This window comes from Molothrus aeneus, chromosome Z (genome assembly GCF_037042795.1).
Source record: "Molothrus aeneus isolate 106 chromosome Z, BPBGC_Maene_1.0, whole genome shotgun sequence".
In the NCBI taxonomy this organism is placed as follows: domain Eukaryota; kingdom Metazoa; phylum Chordata; class Aves; order Passeriformes; family Icteridae; genus Molothrus; species Molothrus aeneus.
The window spans coordinates 30,788,235-30,807,147 of NC_089680.1; the positions used below are offsets into that span (position 1 = coordinate 30,788,235).

General features: G+C 40.1%; 1 protein-coding gene across 1 annotated transcript; it reads left to right on the forward strand.

The window, feature by feature from the left end:
- Positions 1 to 1,196: 1,196 nt before the first annotated feature.
- HEXB (hexosaminidase subunit beta) lies at positions 1,197 to 18,783 on the forward strand. The gene is made up of 14 exons (XM_066568795.1): positions 1,197 to 1,508; positions 1,602 to 1,759; positions 5,095 to 5,160; positions 5,940 to 5,986; positions 6,185 to 6,295; positions 8,804 to 8,905; positions 10,468 to 10,597; positions 11,297 to 11,477; positions 12,501 to 12,587; positions 13,168 to 13,240; positions 13,899 to 14,073; positions 14,883 to 14,973; positions 15,201 to 15,305; positions 18,599 to 18,783. Exons 1-14 carry the CDS (start codon positions 1,216 to 1,218, stop codon positions 18,660 to 18,662), a joined length of 1,683 nt encoding a protein of 560 aa, XP_066424892.1. The 5' UTR covers positions 1,197 to 1,215; the 3' UTR covers positions 18,663 to 18,783.
- Positions 18,784 to 18,913: the final 130 nt, after the last annotated feature.

Here is an 18,913-nt window from a genome sequence, read left to right on the forward strand (position 1 = left end):
CCAGCTCCTCCATTACTCTCCAGGAGCAGACTGCAGATATCAGCTCTCCATCATTGCTGTGGGTTTAACTGGTGCATCAGACAAAGCAGCAATGATGACACTTCAGTGTTTGCATTAAGCATTCAATTAGAAGTGGCATGAAGCCTGAATTCCTCCCCACTTTGACTTCAAGTCTTGAAATGCTTGATTTGCCTTCTTCACAAACACTTCACCACAACTTCCCCAGGTTTGCACCGAGATTGGCCAAAACACTGGGTTTGTTTGGTTAAAGGCTAAAACACTTCACTGCAACTCAGACTCTGGCTTGTTCACCATATAGCTTATAGCACATTCTGTAGAAAGCCTGTGAAAAAGTATTTTCTGCTGAGACTGAAATTGTTTTGTAGCAGTACAAGAGATGCAGAATCTTTGCTTCATAAAAGTGTGGTCTGCATCACACCCTTTCCATACAGAAATTAAGCTGGCCCTGCCACACTCTCTTATTCTGTAGAACAGTGCCATGTGCAGGACATTATGGTGCTGGCTGATGGAAAGTCATGGAATATGCTGAGCTGGAAGGGACCCATCAGGATCATTAAAGTCTAACTCATAGTTCTGAACAGGGTAGTCCCATGAATCACACCACGTGTCTGAAAGCATTCTTCAAATGCCTCTTGAACAGTGTCAGGCTGGTGCTGTGACCACTTCCCTGGGGAGCCTGTTCCAGTGCCCAGTCACCCTCTGTATGAAGAACATTTTCCTGGTAATAACGTGAACTTCTCGTAACTCAGCTGCATGCTGTTACCTCAAATCCTGTCACTAGTTACCTGAGTAGATAGGGACCTGCCCCTCTGTTTCCCCTCACCAGGATGTTGAAAACCACATTGAGGTCTCCCCTCAGTCTCCTCCAGGTTGGACGACCAAGTGACCTCAGCCGGTCTTCATACATCTTCTCACCCGGACCCTTCACCATCCTCGTGGCTGTCCTTTAGACGCTAACAGTTAATGGGTTTTATGTGAGAAAACCCCTCAGAGGAGCATGAAGGACGTACCCGCGCCAGCAGAGGGTCCCTCGGGCCCCTTACCGGACCGCGCTCCCGCCGAGGGGCCGCAGGGCGGGCGGTACCGCGGGCGGGCACTGAGGCTCCCGAGCCCGCCCTGACCGCCCCGTGGCGCCGGAGGCGGAGTCGGGCTGCCTTGTCAGTGGAGCGGGCGGGCTGAGGCAGCTGCCCCACTATGGGCAGAGCCATGGGGCTGGCTGGGCTGCTGCTGGGGCTCGTCGTGGTCCCCGCCGTGCTGGTGAGCACCAGCCTCCGCCATGGCGTCCCGCGGAACGAGGCCGAGCCGGAGCCGTCCGGCTGGGAGCTGGCGGCAGGCGCCGTCCCCGAGGACTCGCTGTGGCCGCTGCCGCAGTGGGTCCGCACGTATCCTCGCCAGCTGCAGCTAGCGCCCAGCCGATTCCAGCTGGTGCATGGCGCCGGCTCCTCGGCGGGGCCGAGCTGCGGGCTGCTGCAGGACGCCTTCCGCAGGTGAGCGGCGGCGGGGCCGGGGTGCTGTAGTGGCGGCCCGGGGACGGGAGCAGCCGCCTCAGGGCCCCGCCGGCGCCTCTGCTTCCCCGGCAGGTACTATGAGTACATATTCGGGCATTCCTGGCGGCGGACGTGGGGCCGCAGGCCGCTGGCTGCCCGAGCGGAGCCCGAGCTGTTCCAGCTGCAGGTGGTGATCGAGGCGGGGGACCCTGGCTGTGACAGGCACCCGCAGCTCGCCTCCAGCGAGGCCTGTGAGTACCCGCTCGCCGCGCCCCTCTTTCCCCGGCTTCGGCAGCACCGTTACGCGCTTGATTTCCTATCACGTGTCCGCTGTAGAAGTCAGCAGGTTTTGGGGTGGTTTTTTTAAGGAACTGGAAAGCGAAGGCTCTCGGAAGCCCGCAAAAACATTTCACAACAGTGGCGACCAGAAGATAATTCTTGCTCTTTATACTGTGGGCAATCTCAGCCGACAGTGAATCGTGAAGCTCGCCTATGATTTTTGCAGTTCAGCTATCGTATAGATCACTTAACTGCTACTGTCTTTTCTAGCAGCTGTCATTAGGAATTAGAGATACTATAGTATGCAGTAGCCAGTTATCTTTGGTGAGATCTGTGCATAGTCAGGAGATGATCCCTTTCAGTACAGGGTATTTATTGAGTGAAGGCTGTCACTGCTTACCATCTTCTAAGAAGTGACTGCATTTAAATTGAAGCTACTTACATTGAGATATGTACATGGTATTTCCTGTTTTTCCAGGAAAACCAGAAAGCGTTTGTTGAACTTGTTATTCATCTTGCAGTCCTATAAATCCACTTCCTTTCTATCTGTAGATACAAGAAAGGATTTAAAAACATTATGTTTATATTGGACTTAGTTTCCTGTGCTTCTTTGGTTCTGTGACTAGAGTCCAGAGTGGAGAAGTACTCTTAAGTATTAAACTACTAATCACCAGAGAATTTCCTTAACAGAAATAAGATTGAGCAGTAATAGTGCTTTCTGTCTAGACAGGCTAACACAAAAATCAACATATTCAGTTAAACATACTCTGTTAATCTAGACCTGTTTTAAGATAATCTTCTGTTGTTTGGTATCCAGGATACAGATCCTTAGAAAAAAGATCCTTTTAATCTCAAGTCATACATCCTGCAGCAGGATTAATTCCACCTGACTTGTGAAAGAATGTACTAATATTAAATTTAGTCAATCCTTTTGGAACATATAGCCAAGGAGTTTGGTTTTTATGTGCAAACTTATAATATATTTCCATGCAAATTAAACATAGGAGCAAAAATGCTAATGTTCTTGACATTGTTCTGCCAGTCAGGTTATTGTGCTGCTTTATTATTATTTGAACTTTGAGCTTGTTTGTGAACTTAAGATTTTAATCAAAGTGGTTCTTGTCATGGAATCTGTCAGACCATGTGATTTTTAGGTTGCATTCTTTAGAGCAAGTAGTTTTTTTTCCTTCTGCTTTAAGAAATAAGTTTTCTGTTACAAATAATGTGTTTTCTTCGTATAATAAGCTGAGCATTCCAGGCTCAGCTGTAAGTTTTAATTTCCTGGTTTTTAATGGGCTATCTTTTTGAGGGTACAGATTCTGAAAAATGCTGTTATTGGTGACTTGCTGGTTGTGGTGGTGTGGCTTAACAATAAAGGTAGTATGGACCAGTTAGTCACTGTCCTGTGGCAAGAGTATTGGATATGTAATCAGAGTACAGGTTATCTCCCCTCCTGCCTGCTTACCTGTTTGTGCAAAATGTTTCAAGTAGCTTATTATAACACTTTCCAAGTTCCTCTTTGTTTGGGTTTTGTTCAGGAAAAAAAAACAAAACCGAAACAAACCTGCTGTGTTGGAAATAAATCCTTGACAATTTATTTATTTTATTTAGGGAAAACAAACGTTTTCCTTGCAGTTTACCTGTGGAAATTGCAGTAGTCTTCTAATTTTCTTTCTTACCCCCAACATCCAGTACGTGTAATCGGTTCTTAGGTTAACAGGGATGCTTGAGGTACTTTCTTCATGTCACTAAATGCCTTTTCTCTGGTAGTTTAGATAAATGTATGAACTGTGTAAATTGTAGCCAACCATTCTTTCATACTGGTACAGATTATGTAAGTCATTGTACAGTAATTCAACATCTTGATTTTTTTCTCTGCTCTTTCAGATGTGCAATTATTGCTTTGATGTTTGAATAATAATATAAATCTATAGATGTAGTATATTTTTATGCATATAAATGTATGTGATTTTAAAAAATACTTAAAATATATTTGTTTCTTCTCAAAAAACTACTAAATCACCTTAAATTTGAGGCCAAAATTATTTTAGCTTTCTTTTTTCATTAGTATTTTGTACTGTACTGCAGTACTCAGCTTCAGGGAGGATTCTTATGGATTCCTTCAGGTACCATTCTTGATTTTACTTACTGTACTTCATCTTACCTGCCTCCATACTGGTGCTCAGGTCAAGAGGGTGACCTGGCATCCTGTAGGTACATTAGGGACAGCATGGCCAGCCAGGCAAGGGAGGGGATTGTCCTGCTGTGCTCTGCACTGGGGCAGTCTCACCTCCAGTGCTGGGGGCAGCTCTGGGTGCCACAGTGTAAGAGAGATACAAAACTATGGGGGAGTGTCCAAAGGAGGGCCACAAACATTGTGAGGGGGCTTGAGAGGAATCTCTTTGAGGAGCAGCTGAGGTCATTTGTTCTGTTCAACCTGGAGGAGACTGAGAGGAAACCTCACTGTGGTCTTCACAAGGGGAGGTTGAAGGGCAGGTCCTGATCTCTTCATTCTCATAACCAGTGACAGGACTTGAGGTAACAGCAGAAAGCTGAGTAGAGGAGGTTTAGGCTGGATATCAGGAAAAAGGTTCTTCACCTAGGCTGTGGCTAAGCAGTGGAACAGGCTTCCCAGGGAAGTGATCACAGCACCAGCCTGACAGATTTCAAGAGGCATTTGAACAATGCTTTCAGGCACATGGTGTGATTCTTGGGGGTGTCCTGTGCACGGCCAGAAGTTGGACTAAATGATCCTGATGCATCCCTTCCAACTCAACATACTCTGTGATTCTGTATTTTGATTAGTAATTTTTTTTAATAAGACCTTAATAGTAAGCACCTGACAATATTATAGGACAACTTATATCTTTAAAAAATATGAAACCATAAACTATATGAAAGGAGGTAAAAGGAGAAGTAAATTTTTCATAATCATGAAAAGTTTGGCTTAGCCACCCAACCTTTATCATGTCTTAGATAGAGTGTGTTATTTTTTAAGTCAATTGGGTTAAACTTTGCTGGAATTCTGGCTCATGTACAATATTTTAGCATTGCTCTTACTAAGCACCTTACTTCTTTTATCTTCTTTCTGATGAGCTGTTGACTCTCTGAACAGTGCAACAGCTTGCTTCACAGGAAAACAGAGATGAAAAATAATTGCATGCTATCACCATTAAAAGCAGGATTGATTGGAATTTAATACACAAAGGGAGATGTTGCACTTGGAGAATCTTTTTAATACCTTTTGGCATTGTCCTTGCAATTCATTCTTTCTTAAAGAGTAAGCAGTTTTTTTTCTTTTCTTTAGATCATTTAACTGTAACTGAACCTGTGGCTATACTGAAAGCTCCTGAGGTATGGGGTGCTTTAAGAGGTAAGCTGATGCTTTTCACATTGAGCTATTTGTTTAGGGTTTATACGAACTTCATGGCAGACCAAGAACCAGCTGATCACTGAGGCTTGCCCTCATTCATTACTTCATTGGAAGTAAGCTTAGTCAGGCCAGAAGGATATTCAGATGTTTATCAGTTAGACCCTTGGTCCAGATGCTCAGCATCTCAGATCCAGTGGCATACTGCGAGTACATGCTTGCTGTACCTGAAATAAGCCAGACCAAGCAAAAAGCTTTTTAAACTATACTGTGAACAGATTATTTTCTCACTGCACCTATAAAGTGGACATGCTGAATGCATCACAATCACAAAGAATAACAATCCTGACATTTTAGTCTGCTGTTTTTACTGGAATGTTAAGTCTATATATTAGTTACCTATAAATCAACAGATTTTTCATGCTGAATTAGAAACTTCACCAGTTCCAGAAATTACAGGAATAGATGTACAACAAGACCAGAGATTCCCACCTCACTCTCAGTAACTTTATTACTATTTAGGGATTAATCTGCTGCAGCTGAGCAGTAGCACAGGTATTCAGTATCTGTGCATAATAGAGAATGTGAATGATTCTCTCCAGAATTTTTAAATGGTGATGCTTGAGCAATTAATAGAACTGTGCTAAAGAGAAAGAAACTCAGCTACAAAGCATTCTTTCTAGCTAGATGAATGCCTGTACATAGTTGTGCTGTTTGTAACTAAAATTTTAAGGGCAAGTGCTGGGCTGTAATTGAGATCCCTTTCTTGGATATTTTTCCAGGTTTGGAAACCTTCAGCCAGTTGGTTCATGAAGATGACTATGGAAGTGTAAGTATGGCTGTTAACTAAATCCACTGTCCTGGTAACTGAGTGCTTCTCTAGACTGAGCAGATCAGTTTCATTCAGCAACATTTCAGTTTGTTACATATTTCCAAGAACCATTTCTTAAAAAAGAAAAAGTACTTCCTGTTTGAAATTAATATGAAATTAATATAAAATTCTAATTTTTAAATTTTGTTCTCATAGGTTCTTGTCAATGAATCTGAAATCAATGACTTCCCAAGATTTGCTCATAGAGGAGTCTTATTAGATACTTCAAGGCATTATTTACCATTGAAATCTATTCTTACAAACCTGGTAAGTAGGCAGTTTTATATCATTAATAATAAAGGCTTTTTGTTGTGTTTTGGCTCCTGAAACAGGTAGCAACTGGAGATGGTATGAAAGAAGAACCCATCTCATCTGACTGACTGTAAAAGGACAGAGTGAACTTTGCTAAGCAAACATAGACTGGAGAGGAGTCAAGTGGGCAGACACAGTGATTATTGGCTCTCTAAAGGGGACTGGTATTTGTGGTACCTCAGATTCTCTGTATTTTCTGATGCCTAAACCAGCTTATGCATTATATCCTGGAAGCATGTTTTGAGATGTCTGACTGTCATCAAGCAATACAAGGGATACCTTGCTTCAGTGCCAGTGATTTCAGGAGAACTCCAGTCTTTTGGAGCAGACTTTGGTAATCCAGCAGCAGGCTTAGGTAATCCTTTCTTAGGCTGCTAAGTGCAAGCCAGTCATTAAGTATTACAGAGCAAGGGAGGAAATTCAAAATGTTGAGGGGAAGCTACTGAATAATAAGACTAACCAATAAAACCAAACAAAACTTCCTCCAAAAAGCTTAAGCAAGTACATTAAGAATTAATGTGCTCCAGCCCTGATGGAAAGGTGATGTATTTGTATAAGCTTAGCAGCCAAAGATGGGGTGTTTACTGTTTTGCACTCCCCTTTTTTTTTGTTGAAGTCCTTGTGGGAGGGATTATTTAGCTGGTTAAAGTGAAGGAACTGGCAGTTTCCCATCTTGTCTCTGTCTTGCTTCTCCAAGATGAAATAATACTTGAAATTTCCCCTCCATGTTGCAGAACTTTGAAAAATAGATATAAGATAGCAAGAAAGAGTGCAGATAAAAACAGTCCTTAATTTCTGAGGTCATTCTTGAACTGTGCTCAGAACTTGTCCTTTAGGTATTTACCACCTTGTTTTCACATTCAAGGTCAACACCTGTTCAGCAAGTAATGCTTGTGTAGTGTTACATTTGTGACAGAGGGTGCTTCAAAGCCTCAAATATTTGTGTCAATATTTTTTGTCTTGTCTAAAAGAGATGTCCAAAGAGACTTGCATTTCTAACTATTTTTGTGTTTCTATAACTGCTGCTGTTCTGCTTTTTTTCCTTAAATTGCATGTCTGTTTCTAATACATTATCAGACCTACATTTCATGATGTTCGCTGGTTTAAGAAGTATGCTTTTCTTCCCACCTCTGTGCCTGCTTGAATCCCAACTAATAAAAAGCATCAGTAATGTCTTCTCCGACATGTGGTGATTAGATACTTAGGGCAGCAGTTCAAGTTGATTTCTTGTCTGTGTTCAACTACTGCACTGTATTTCCAGGAACGGCATTGTTCTTGAGGAAGGAGTAGGTGCATTGAAGGTCCAGAGATGTAATTTTTTATGTTGAAGGATGATATTGGTTAGAAATGCATGAAGACATGGAAATTAAAACTTCTGCAGTGTAATGAAACAGATGAAATAAATCTAGGAAATGGACAAGATATAAATCTTCCTTTGTATTTGGTGGGAGTTCCTGAAGAGATTTTATTACCTCCTTAAATACACCTAGGTGAAGAAATAATGAGAGGAATGGGTGGGGAAAACAACTGTAGTGTAGCAAGGGTTTGGGAGCAGCTGTGTTGCTGTCAGTCATGAACGATGTAAACACTTATTTAGTCTGCTCACAGCACACCCTTCAAGTGACTAGCAAGCCAGCATAACTCAAGGTATGTGTGTAACTGTCCAATTGGAGTCATAATTCTAAAATAAGTGTGTAAACATTGATCTTGATCATCTTCAAGATGAAAAAAAGGAAGTACTGACACTGTTATGAATGAAAACATAAAAGAAGCACTGCCTTTTGCAGGGAAGACGCTTAGTTTATTTTGCATGCATTTGTAAAGGATTCTGCAGAAGTCACTAGTGAAAAGGGATGTACTATGTAGTAGGAAACTCTCATGCTGTTCTGTTTTCAAGTCCAAGGTATTTAGTTATAAAAGTATAAGCTTTTCGGTAAGCTGAAATAGTTGATGGTGCATAGAAAATAGCCCACAGAACCATCTGTGTTGGAAGGGACCCAGAAGGATCATCAAGTCCAACTTTTAAATGAATGGTCCATGAGGTTCAAATCTGTGACCTTGGTGTTAGTGGCACAGTGCTGTAAGCACTGAGCTAATCCCAGGGTACGTGTTCTGAAGTGGAAAAAATTCCTAAGTGTTCATGGCAGTTCATACTACACAGGCTGGTAGAATGGGGATCAAATGAAGAGTTTGTTGACAGCAGTGGTGAAAATAGATCGCAGAGGGGTGGAGCAGTAGAGGTATGTGCTACTAAATGAAACATAGAATGCTTTTTTGGTTCGTTGGTGGGGGGATTGGTGAGTTTTGGTTGGTTTTTCCAGTGGTTTGGTTTGGTTGAGGTTTTTTTCTTTCTTAGTTGTTGCTCTAGGCATGTGGGATATGCTGGGACAAGACCACTTTTTTCCATAGATTTTCTATGAGAATGAAGTGTTTAACTAGACTGTATTGCGTTATTTCTTACAGGATGCCATGGCTTTTAATAAGTTCAATGTTCTCCACTGGCATATAGTAGATGATCAGTCCTTCCCTTACCAGAGCATTTATTTCCCTGAATTAAGTGATAAGGTGAGTGAACATCATTGCAGCAGAGTAGAAGGGCAGAAATCTGGCATATATTTAATGGAAATATCATGCAGAGCTAACCAATGCTTGACTACATCTGCTCTGGCTGATTGTGAAACAGTACCATGAGACAAATAACCAGCAAGTCCATATTTAGGATCCTGCCTGAGTTTCTATGTGTGTCATTTTTAAGTCTTCTTTTGGATACAGGGTAAATGACCACCTTTACTCTTCTGTGCAAATTTTCTGAATGATCCTCGGTGTTTGCAGGCCTTCAAACATAATGGTATGCAAATAAGTAGTGAACACTGCCTGGATTTCTGTTGATGGATTTCTTTAAATTGGTTGACTTCTGCCACTCAAACAAATGTAAGAGATTTTCCTGCCAGCTCTTAGCACCACTGCAATAGTAATATTATCCTTACAAAACACATCATGTCTGTAAGAGATCCAAAAGTGCAAGGTTGTTTCCTGAAGTGAATACAGTGGAATGTGTCTCTTTATTTCTAGACACATAGTAAGCTTTGTTACATGAGCGAGAGCCACCATGAGGTTCTTGCTCAGTCATGGTACAATAGGAGCCAAATCAAATGTAGTTAAGAATAGTTAAGTAGACTAAGCCTAAGTACAAGATTTGTGATTCTGTTTTAAAATGCCTGCTAGAATCTGATTCTCCTGAAAACTATATTGGCAGTGCTAGAGTAGATGCTGTGAAGAATTTTATAATTCAAAAATTGTAGATGCATAGTGCAGTCAGATTATTTTTTGTGGTAAAAGCAAACTCTAGTAGAGTTCTGTCATATATCCCACTGACAACTAGAGAGAGGGAGATGGTCTTTGTCTCAACAAGCTTCTCTTTGAAAGGCTTATTGTCTACTCTTTCCTTTTTTGAGTAACTCAGCTGTGGAAACCATTTTCAGATAAGCAAAAGCTTAAGGTGCTATTTATCATGAAGTTCATTTATCATCATATGAAGCTATTTATCATGAAGATACTTTGGCAAGTATCTGTTTCACCAAACTGTAGTAATCTGGGTCATTGTCACATTTGTTGGCTGTGTGGGAGTGGAATTACACTCAAATTTAGTGTCACAAAAGAAACATATCCTGATGCTAAATCAGTCACGCACAAAACCGAGAAGCAGAGGTGCTGGGAGTTCTTTCTGACTTGGCAGAATTTTTCCATTAGTCTTGTATGTTATGTAGTGAGGGCCCTATATTTCAGAGCTAACGCGCAAAAATAACTTGCTTCTGTACAGAAGAATTGAGAACCATATCTTTCAAAATTCTGAAGGATAAGAAACTAGCTTTTCTGTGTTCTTCAGTAACTGCAAGCTAAGGAGGAAAGGAAGGTCTCCTTAAGGCAATCTGTCTTAGTGTTTTGAGTTTGTTGTTTTGGTAGGGTTTTTTTCCTCTCCACAAGTTAAGTGAAAAGTTATGTCTGTGCAGTTAATAAACCACAGCCTACTTGTAAAAACTGCTCTCCAGTCTAAGTTAAAATACTTCCGTCCAAATTTTGTGATCTGCTGGTATAGTGTGTTGTCTCAAAATTTGAATATTTTACAGGGGGCATACTCCTCTAATCTCATCTATACTCCTACCGATGTCCGTCTGGTGATTGAGTATGCCCGGTTAAGAGGCATCAGAGTTATCCCGGAGTTTGATACACCAGGACACACACAGTCTTGGGGAAAAGGTATGCCCAAGAAAGTGTTAATTGTTAAGAAATTGTGGTAAGTAGTAGCAAAAAAATTAATTTTTTAAGGACTAACCAATAAAGTGCTTTGGAAGGCCCTTGATAAGAGAGAGGCAAGGAAGAGGCATTAAGTGATGTCATGACTTTACAGGTTACAGGAAATAAAATGAATGAAGAAACATGTTCTGTTGACATGTTCTATGCTAGATGTATGTGCAAGGGTACAGATTCTGCTTTAGACATCATTCTAGCTTCAGCTACCACTTCACAGTGACTTAGGTGTTAAAAACCCAGAGTAATAAAAAGAGAAAAGAAGCCTCTGAAGCATACTCATTATGTTTGGCTTTCTTCCAACTGGCTTCCTTCTGATGTTTATTGAAAAAGCTTTTTCTTTTGCTCAAGTAGTTATCCAAATGCTGTTTCCAGGTATTGTGACGGGTTACATATGTTAGGTTTTGTTAAATCATAGATCTGAAAGTCAGAATCCTGACTGCCAGTTAGAGGGTTTCTCAACCTTTTACAAGTTGTTTTATTTCATCCTGCCTCTATTTGGATATATTTAAAATAGGTGAGCATTTAGGTAATGAATATTTACCTTTTTAATATTTACCTTTTTAATGTGACTAACTGCTTCTCCCTGGTAGCAAAGTTAGCATAGCAATATGAAACTGAATATCATCTATTAATTGTTTTTATTAGGTCAAAAAGATCTTCTCACTCCTTGTTACAATGGAGGACAGCCAACTGGGTCCTTTGGACCTGTAAATCCTGTTTGGAATACAACTTACGACTTCATGACTAAGTTCTTTAAGGAGATCAGCAGTGTATTTCCAGATGAATTCATTCATTTGGGAGGAGATGAAGTGGACTTCAGTTGTTGGTATGGTGACAATTCAAGGAACAAATACCTAGTGCCTCCTAAACCTGTCCACCTGCATCAGTTATGGAACTCAGTTGCATAAGATAGTTTTCACTGCATAACCAAAAGATCTTCACTCCTACCTTTACAGGCAGATCACTTGTGATCCTCAAAAAGCAACTGATGTGCAGAATTTTGCTTTGACTTGTAGTTTCATAAATATTCAAGTATTCTAAAGGATTTAGAATACTAGTCCTCTTACCCTGGCAGGACAGAAGACTAGTATGTTAGAAAAATATTAGATAAGAAAATTAACATTTAAATTGTTTGTGTTAAAGTAGATGTTTATATTGAGTTCTGCCCACCAGAAAATCAGGTAACAGTAAGAATTACCAAACAGATTCATATGTGTTTGTATTAGAAGTACAGCATGTATTAATAGTGTTCTTAATTCAGTTGTGGATGTTGAATATTTTGGAGTCTTTCTTCTGGAGAGACTAATAGTAAAGGATTTGGAGCATTTTGATGAGTATTCAAATTGATCTAGTTAGTATTTCTACATTCTCTTTAAAGATCAAATTCAAACACTCAGGACATTATTTAATTTTTATAGAGAAGGAAAACTGGCTGTAGCACAGAAATGCTGTAAAAATGCTGTAGCACAGAAATGTTGGTTTGCTTTTTGTGGTAGAAACACAAAATTGTTGAGTTCTCAGACTGCTGATAATGTTGGCACAAAGTAGCTGAGATGCTAGGAACCCCAAAGCTATTAGGAGGCAGCCTGCCAGGGACCACTTCAGAACAGGGACTCCACCAGATTTACCTGAGGTTAGGTCTGTTGGCTTTATTTCAAATCTGGATGAAACTCTTTCAAAATATCTAAGTCATGTTAACCTGCTGCTTCTGCTCTGCAATGTGTTCCAGGCTATGGCATGCTAAGGCACCAGTTAGTGTGCCGTGCATAGGTAGAAATGATTGAGAAATCTGGTTTAAAACATTAAAAAATAATCTTTTTTTAAACTTGTTTTCTTGTTATTATTTAAGGAAATCTAACCCTGAGGTGAAAGAGTTCATGAAGAAGCAAGGTTTTGGCATTGACTATGCTAAACTGGAATCTTACTATGTTCAGAAGTATGTTGACTTTTTAATTCTTGCTCAGTTTTTCACAGCCATTATTAGAGGGTGGATTTGAGGTGCAGATATGGAAGCTGACTTAGTATCTATCATATTATTTTGAAAAATTGCCACATATTTGGAACTATCCACTTTATTTTAAAATACCAGGTCTGAAGTTCATGGCTTTAAAATGTTGGACACAGCAACACGTAAGCTAGCTATGTAAGCTAGTTTTACATACACTGTGAATGTATTGCGTGTCTTAAACTAGGTATCTGCAGTAGTGTCAGCACAAGGGTGGGGAGGAAGCTTTTGCAGACACTTCTTTCTCTCCTTAAATAAAATGGACTTAGTCACCCATCACTTAGTCACTGCATGAATTGCTGGTTTGTGTTAATGCATGTGCCCATTGTTCTACATGGTAGAACATGCTCTGCAAGCATGGTTCTGAAACCAGAACAACCTGCTTTTTCTTGGTCCCTTATGCAGTGGTGGGAAAGGTCTGATATGCCTTGGGGTAGAAAATGTTGCTACTTTGAGTGCTTCTAATTATCTCATTGATGTTAACAAACCTGATCTTATTTCTAAATTCTAGCATTTTGGACATTGTTTCCTCCTACAATAAAGGACAAATGGTCTGGCAAGAAGTCTTTGATCACAAAGCGCAAGTAAGATGGGAAAATTAGTAAGGTACTCTTGCAAAATACCACAATATTGTGTGAGGCTTCCAGAGCAGACTGTTAAGTAGATCTGGCTTTGTCTCTTAAGAGTTAAAGCAGAGCCTGCTGACATTAGCAAGTCTCTCCAGCTGTGGGTAATTTCAATCCCTTGAAATCATCATTTGTTGAATATGTAGTAGGTGAAACAGGAACACCAGCATTGAAGTGCTCTTTTGCTCTTTAAAGGTGAACACAGTTAAAAAAATAGGTTTAAAACATCTGAGTAAAGGGTGAAGTTTCTATGAGTTTTCCTTTTTTTTTTTGTCTCATGTAACTATGTGTCTGGTCTAGTAACACCAAATACTCAGCATTTAACAGCTGGTCAGATACGTGGTGCTTGTCGGAATCCTCTTAGAGCATTAACTGTCTGTAGCATAACCTAGGCTTCACTCTAGCTGAGTGTTTAAAACCAGCAAAAAGCTAATCAGCTTTAGGCTGGGAGGGAGGGGGGAGGGATGACAAGTAGTTTCCAAAATGGTCCTCTTTGAAACAAAATAAGAGAATTTTGAAAGTCATGATCCTTTTCCTTGATAACAGCAATTAGGATTGCCATTAGTAGTTTTGGTTAAGTTGGTTAGTTTGTTTATTTTGTCTTTTCCTCTTTTAGCTGAAACCGGACACTGTAGTTCAAGTGTGGATGGCAAATAACTATGCTCGTGAACTGAGTAGGGTCACAGGAGCTGGGTTCACTGCTGTCCTGTCAGCACCGTGGTACTTAGACTACATTAGTTATGGGCAAGACTGGAAGAAATACTACAGTGTTGAACCACTTAACTTCCCTGGTTTGTCACTTTTTTATACGTGTGTTCTGTGCATGAAACTCCTTGGGTTTATAGTACAGCGTAAATGGAAAGAATAGGGCTGTTTAGAGTGGCCATTCCATCACTGTGATTATAGTATCATCAGAGGAATTATGGTCAGGTAGAACTCTGAAAAACTCTTAAAAAAAAAGGAACTTTGCACTTCGCACAGGGAAAGGTATTACCTTCCTCAAGCATCTGATACTAGTGTTTTGCATAAGATAGAATGCTGGACTAGGTGGGCAGATGCTTTAGGAGTGGAGTTGTGCAAAATGGCTGTTCATAGATAGACACTGAATTTGTTGTTATTTACTTGATTATTAAACTAGTCTAGAAAAAGACATGTTCTCTTCCCTTCAATTTTGTATCTAAAGTTGATACAAACGTCTTATGCTTTCCAAGGGCTTTCATTTTGTGCAAGGGAGCTCTCAGACTTTTAGACCTCATTAAGCACAATACCTGACTAAGTAATTTTTTCAAGGAATGTTCTCCATGTGATAGAATGAACAGTTTCCATCAGGTTTTAAATCTCTGAGGAATGTCAAAAAGCTGAGGAATTTCTTCAGAGCATAAAAGGTAAAATCCTTTCTGACAGAGCAGAGAAATAGCTTCTCTGGGCAAATGGCTTGGTGGTTCTCCTATTCAGTAACAAGACTACCAAAATGTTACTGAATGCTCAGAATAGCTCAGGTATTTTATATGAAAACAACTGAACATCAGTCCTATCTAATTGTTGATATATGCCCATCTTCTGGACAGAGAACAATGCTGACTTTCTGGTTTGAATTCAGGATCTGAAGAACAGAAGAAACTTTTAATAGGTGGAGAAGCTTGCCTGTGGGGAGAATTTGTGGATGCAACTAACCTGACACCAAGATTATGGTATGGACTGCTTTATCATTAGATTTTAAAAAGCCAGCTATAAGAAGCAATAATTAATCCCACAAGACTGTATGCTATTGCTAACAGTGCTTTGTGCTGAACCTAAGCAGCTATGAAAAGTAACGCTTCTGGATATTGAAGTATTATATTAGACCTGGTATTAAAAAAAAATTATCCATTCTTGGTTATAGACCATACCTACTCTAAAACTTAGTATACCTTTACAGGCCTCGAGCAAGTGCTGTTGGGGAAAGACTCTGGAGCAGCAGCAATGTGACCAACTTGCAGGATGCCTACAAAAGGCTAACTAATCACCGATGCCGCATGCTCCGGTAAGATTTAGTAGGTACTGTGTATCTTGGTTCTCAGGTTTTATTAGAAATGGAATAAAGGTACAGGCATAAACTGCTGGCCTGGAGATAAGGAAGAGAGCTAGCAGTTTAATCTGACTGTAAAAGCAATCCCATTTGATTTTGTATCCACAGAAGAGGGAGACAGATACATTAAGACAGGAGCTCTGGACAGTTTTGCAACTAAAATTTTCAGAACTCACTTTTTTCAATGAAATACTAAGACTGTTCTGAGTTTCTCTTTCCTGTAAAGGAAAAATTAACACCACGATTAACTTATTTCAGACAAAAATTATATTAAAGGGTATGTGAGAGGAGTACACTGACAGAAGGAAGAGCAGACTTCTGAAAAAAAAAAGGTGGTGTTACTTTTTTGTTATAAATAATAATTAAAGACCTGCAGCAGGTAATCAGTTGGAGCTGTTTGCACGAGAGTTGAGCTTGGACAAGCTATCCTTTCAGGTATTGCCTTACTTTAGGGGCTGAAAGGGGTGGATAAGCAGTCCATGACAAATTTTAATTCATTTATGTACTGACTTTGTTTACAGTAGTCATAACACATTCTTCTCCCAGTTCTTTTGCTAAAAAGTACCTCGACAAGTTACTGGTTATTTATTGCTAATGTTGTTTTTGTACATTCACAGCAGCAGATATGAGCGATTTCTAGGTTGTAAGTCTCAAGTTTGACTCCACTTTTGAAGTATACAGTCAGAGAGCTGAATAGTTGAACTGCAACAGGCATGAAACATACCATTTTATTTCTCTACAGAAATTTATGATAACTCACAGAAAATGTCAACTCTGTGTGGTAGTAGTTCAAGGTAGATACAAATAATTTCTTTAAAGAACAGGATACAACAGCAGTTATAGTCAGCACTTGAAACTCAAGCTCTCTACTCATGTTCATGAAGATGTCTTAGCATAATTATGTGTTGGAATCACAGAATTCCTAGGTTGGAAGAGACCTTAAAGATCATCAAGTCCAACCCAGCCCTAACACCTCAACTAAACCATGGCACTGAGTGCCACATCATATTTTCTTAAACACATCCAGGGATGGTGACCTCCCTGGGCAGGCCAATCTAGAACTTTATCACTCTTTCTGTAAAAAACTTCTTCCTAATATCCAACCTATATTTCCCTTGGTGTAGCTTGAGACTGTGACGTCTGGTTCTGTCCATTGCTGCCTGGAGAAAGAGATCAAACCCCACCTGACTACAGCCACCTTTCAGGGAGTTGCAGAGAGTGATGAGGTCACCCCTGAGTCTCCTTTTCTCCAGGCTAAACACCCCCAGCTCCCTCAGTCGTTCCTCACAGGGTTTGTGTTCCCAGCCCCTCACCAGCCTCGCTGCCTCCTCTGGACACGCTCCAGCGTCTCAAGGTCCTTCAGAAACTGAGGGGCCAGAACTGGACACAGCACTTTAGTTTAGAGTATATAGTATGTGTTTAGCTTGCTGTCACTCTTTAATCAAGAGTTACTGAAGGACTTGAAAGTTTTGACTTGGCTGGGTTATTTCAAACTGGCTTAAAATAATCCTGTGAGGAAAATAGCTGTATGTAAGTTGTGCTATTTCCCTCAGTCATGAGAAAAAATAGATACGTTAAGTGAGAGTTGACAAATACATGTTAAAAACTATATTAAGGGGATTTCAAAACTTAGGGTGGTGCATCTCTTGATGGGGCCTAGGAAAACACTGCTACAACTGAGCAGTTAAGTGTACAGTGGCTGTACCACTAGGATTAGGGTTTTACAGTGAACTGTGCTGTTCCTGGACCTGGTTGACTCCACTGCTGCATCTGCATCATCTTCCTTAACACTGGTACTTGTAAAGCTGTAAAAGGATCTGGTCCAGATAACAGCAGCTGCTCTTCTAATGCTGGCATGAGAGATGCAGAATGCAGGGGCAGACTAAGGACTACTCCCTGTACTTGTTGCATATATTTAGCAACAGAAAGTAGTCTAAGGAAAAACTGTTTTGCTGACTTAGGATGAACAATTCCTGTTAGAAAGTAACTACCTTAATAAAAAGATATGTTGTCCTGAAAATGACTCTTTTTATACAGACTTTGAACCAGAAAAAGACTAGAGGAACAATTCCTTTCCCCTTGATGAAGTGAAAATTGCATGGGGCTGCAGTTGTTGTTATTCATGTATATGGGGCTTCTTCAAAGAGCTGACTTAGTATCAGGATGTTGTAGTCTTAGCATGTATGTAACAACTGTGTTCCTATTAATGTTTTTATTTATCACATATGTACTGACAGTGGCAGTTGTAGGAGGACAAGGGGCTTTTCCAAGAGAACAAAGATCTGGCTTGCTCTGCAGTTGGTTACCAGGGAGCAAGGTGAATGGGTAGCTAGCACATTGTAACAGTTAGATCCCGGTCACTGGATGAACAGTAACTCTGCCTATTGAAGATCGAGGCCACTGCTCTTGAAATACTACTGTGAATGCAGTAGGTACTATGCAGATCCAAAATCAGCTTCTTCTAGGATACAGCAACCCAGATTGCAGAGAAATGATGATGGGAGGAAGGAAACAGTAAGATGGGCATATATTCCAGAGACTTAGAAACCAAGCCTTGTCTTTACTAAGAATATGTCTTGCTTAGGGGCAGCAGTCATTAAGCTGAGCTATTACTCAATTTCTTCCACTGCACCACTAAACATTAGTGGCAATAGTATCTATATCTTAAACATTTGAGAAATAGAATATTTTTTACAACTATTTTAATTCTGAAACATGTTTTTTATACTATCTAACCTGCACCATCATAAGCCACAGGGGTTGGTTTGTTTGTAATGCCGCATGAGAACAGAATAATTTATGATCGTGTAAGCTGAAAGAAGCTGACTACTCCCCGCAAAATAATGAAAATTATGGAACTAGAGCTGCATATGAATGAAACATTGAGGTTGGGAGAGGAGAGGGAAGAATGTGTAAATGTCAGTTGGTTCTTATTTGCCTTTCTTAGGACTTCTTTTCAATAAAAGCAGTAGATTTTGCAAAACATCAAAAGAACTGGCCCCTGAATTTAAGCTTTTCAACATGTCTGCTAATAGCTTGGTGCCTCTGATTGAAACAGAGGTTCAGTCTAAAGTATAATCAAAAGTAGAATAGGGCCCTTTTCACTCCCTAAATAGTTCATCTGTTGTTTTCTAGGAGTAGTTTTGTTTATATAGTTATTAAAATAGATTGCCAGTATCTCTCTTCCTGCCTACACAAGCAGCCAGTTGTTTGATTATAGCCATACCCATTCTGCTTTATTTTAACAGCCGTGGCATAGCGGCCGAACCGGTGTTTGTTGGATACTGTGCCCACGAAGCAAGAGGGCCATAACTGCTGCAAAGACTTCTTCTCAACAGCCTGAAGTGCCTCTGGGGGATATGTATGTGTGGTTTCATATCTGAATCAAGACTTAAAATTTTCACTTTTAAAATAAAATTATTTGACAGCCTTATTGGAGTAAAAATTATCATTATTAACCTTTCAAAAGTAGGGATTCTTCACTGTGAAATCATGAAACTTCATACCATAGAGTTACTAATTCCGTATACTCTAAGGTTGAAGAAAATAAAGGTAAGACATTA

What these genes read in the sequence shown, in the direction of transcription:
- HEXB (XM_066568795.1), top strand. Translation starts at nt 1,216, where the DNA reads ATGGGCAGAGCCATGGGGCTGGCTGGGCTGCTGCTGGGGCTCGTCGTG. An exon ending in CACACAGTCTTGGGGAAAAG is followed by an intron (nt 10,598 to 11,296) that starts GTATGCCCAAGA and finishes TGTTTTTATTAG; the next exon opens with GTCAAAAAGATCTTCTCACT. An exon ending in CACCGATGCCGCATGCTCCG is followed by an intron (nt 15,306 to 18,598) that starts GTAAGATTTAGT and finishes TTATTTTAACAG; the next exon opens with CCGTGGCATAGCGGCCGAAC.